The 3,220-nt window shown below is 33.7% G+C and overlaps 1 protein-coding gene across 1 annotated transcript; it reads right to left on the minus strand.

The window, feature by feature from the left end:
- Positions 1-1,223: 1,223 nt before the first annotated feature.
- LOC122053941 lies at positions 1,224-2,528 on the minus strand. Its single transcript, XM_042615840.1, has 4 exons — positions 2,340-2,528; positions 1,631-1,845; positions 1,465-1,557; positions 1,224-1,395 (listed from the first exon to the last, which is right to left on the minus strand). Exons 1-4 carry the CDS (start codon positions 2,436-2,438, stop codon positions 1,383-1,385), a joined length of 420 nt encoding a protein of 139 aa, XP_042471774.1. The 5' UTR covers positions 2,439-2,528; the 3' UTR covers positions 1,224-1,382.
- Positions 2,529-3,220: the final 692 nt, after the last annotated feature.

Consider the following 3,220-nt stretch of genomic DNA (forward strand, 5'->3'; position numbering starts at 1 on the left):
ATAGGTTCTAACATGTCACGACACATGAAATGCGTCGCGAAATGTATTTTTACTATATTTTTTTTTCTTTCATTATTTGTGACGCAGTCTATGCATTACAAAATATATTGCTCATTCAGTCACAACATTATAATGTGTCTAAAATACATCATAAAAGTGCAATTTACTATTAATTAGTCGAATATTTTTAAAACATGAACACAACTAGCTGTCAAATATTATCCAAAAGAACATATAAGTAGTGAAATGCACATTACATAATGTTGCAAAATAAATAACTACATAGTCGATGATGGAAGCGGGGGAGGTGGTGGAGGAGGTCGAATTGAAGAGCATGTTGGTGGAGGCTGTAATGAGAAGCCAGAAATGACCTGTTGAAGTTGGTGCAATAATGCTTCAAATTTTTTATCCTGCTCATGTATAGTCAGATTCTGTTCATCGATTGTTTTCTGCATAGTTACAAATTTTCCATAATCATCATGATATTTTGAACTGATGTTTGTGGCTCTAGAACCACCCACTACAGATAGTTTAGGTAATGAACCTAAACCCTTCACGTAACGAGACCGTGAGCCTAAGACTTGTGTCATGATATTGACATCCTTTGGCTGGCATACATTATCAACCGTAGAGGTGAACTCTTCACTTTCTGATTGAGTCAATCGAAGATCTACCATTTCAGCCTAAAAAAAATATTAGTATGAAAAATAATGGATTAATGAATTTAAATTTTATGAATAAATACATCAACAATATGTAAAAAAATTATAAACAAATTAATCATCAAATATACAAATAAATAACCAAATGCTATTTCATTTTATATTAATTCGATGAAGCAGAAGGAATTATGTGAAGTACGTATCAACTATATATGCAGACAACACAATTAAAATACAATTGGATCAAATAGCAACTATTAACAATTAGATAGCTAGTTTGTACTCATCAGATTTGGGGCAATGCTAGAAATGCTTAAGTACCTGTCCTAGAGTTTGTACTTGGAAATAGCTAGAGTCAAATTCTCTTTTTCCTAGTTTGTACTCATCAGATATAGCTACAGTCAAATTCTCTTTTACTGAAGACAATGCTGGAAATGCTTAAGGATCGGATCCTAGAGTTTTTTTCTTCAAAATATCTTTATATGTTATTTAATAAGGGTAGATTTTGCCATTTTGTACTTAGTATATGTGTTAATTGCGATGTATCATCTAATTGAGTTGCACTAAGTAATAATAATAATCAGAGAGGATATCTAAATATAGCTTCAACTCGAATGTATTAAATACTTACATGTTTTTGTGCAGTCCAATCATTCTTCCATTGTCCTCCTTTATGAAAAAATTTCTCGAATGTGTCAATCACACTGGGAAGCTCTCTCGTCACAGGATCAACCTTAAAAAATGAAACAATTTATTATCATATAAATTATGATAAGAAATTTTATTTTCAAATAAAACTTACAGCTGTGTGATAATGTTGAACCAAAGTTTTCGATCCATGTGCACCTTCAAGTGGCCTATTAAACTGATTATTAGTATTCTTTTCATATATTTCCTATAAAAAAAGATAATATTAGTGCAAGTAACAATAAAAAAATATTTATAGACTAAATTTAACTATTACTAACCATTTGTTTTTTTTGCCAAAATAATTACAAAGAAAATCCCAATCATCTTGGCTTAATCCCTTGTACGACTTCCTTTTTGGTGAATCTTTATTTCCAAATCCCCCGAGTTGTTTCCAATGCCTCCTCATCTTACACCTTCCTTCTCGAATAGCTCTCATGGCAAGTCGCTCTACCTCCGCCATCACCAAGTTCGTCTTTTCATATTCAAATTTGTTCTGCCAAAAAAATTCATAGATGTGGGTAACATCTAATCTGTACACCAGCATGTTTATTAAAGGATAAAATAAAATGAAATTTATTAAAGAGAAAATCCTATAAAAAAAATTACTTTCTATAAACAATTTTTAATAAAATAATATCAAACATAATGAAAAGCTTAAAGGATCGGTTGACTCAGCTTCCAAATAGGTTGACAAATTAACCATTTAAGTTTAAATCTATAAAAGCTTAAAAGATTGGAACAGACGGATATTCTTTTCTAGTTGAAAAACAACAATAGATTAGAATCACTGTTCAGAATCGATTAAAAGCAAAAGAAAAGAAAGGACAAGAATAAATGAAGCATAGGTCTGAGCTTGCTTTATGATGACATATTGGATGTCTTAGAATTGCAGAGAAGTTAGGGACGCCATGGAGTATAACAGGGGAGAAGAAATCGCGGCAATGGTGAGAAGCAATAACAAAGAAATCGGCAAGCGAGAAGGCTTACCTGTTGAGAGGGAGCAGGAGATCCTCGGCGACTCGGCGAGCAAGATGCACAGGAGAGAAAAATCGCGGCAGAGAAGCTAGGGACGCCATGGAGTATCATGAAAAGGGGAGAAGAAATCGCGGCAATGGTGAGAAGCAATAACAAAGAAATCGGCAGGCGAGAAGGCTTGCCTGTTGAGAGGGAGCAAGAGATCCTCGGCGACTCGACGAGCGCAAGGAGAGAAAAATCGCGGCAGAGAAGCTAGGGACGCCATGGAGTATCATGAACAGGGGAGAAGAAATCGCGGCAATGGTGAGAAGCAATAACAAAGAAATCGGCAGGCGAGAAGGCTTACCTGTTGAGAGGGAGCAGGAGATCCTCGGCGACTCGGCGAGCACGAAGGCGAAAAATCGCAGAGAAGCTAGGGACGCCATGGAGTATCATGAACAGGGGAGAAGAAATCGCGGCAATGGTGAGAAGCAATAACAAAGAAATCGACAGGCGAGAAGGCTTACCTGTTGAGAGGGAGCAGGAGATCCTCGGCGACTCGGCGAGCACGAAGGCGAAAAGGCGTTTTGTGAAATCGGTTTAGCGTGAACAAAAAGGTAGGGTTTTAATGCATTAAAATAAAAAATAATAATAATTATTTAATAACTTATTTGATTTGTATTTAAATGATATTTAATTTGATTGATAATTTTGTAAAAAAAGAATACGAACTGTTAGTTTATTAAAATAAATTAAAATAGTAATTATTGAATAATTTGTTTGATTTATTTTTAAATGATATTTAATTTGATTGATAATTTTGTTAAAAAGAATACGAAGTTAGTTTATTAAAATAAATTAAAATAGTAATTATTTAATAATTTGTTTGATTTATTTTTAAATGATATTTATTT

This window comes from Zingiber officinale, chromosome 3A, assembly GCF_018446385.1.
Source record: "Zingiber officinale cultivar Zhangliang chromosome 3A, Zo_v1.1, whole genome shotgun sequence".
Lineage (NCBI taxonomy): Eukaryota > Viridiplantae > Streptophyta > Magnoliopsida > Zingiberales > Zingiberaceae > Zingiber > Zingiber officinale.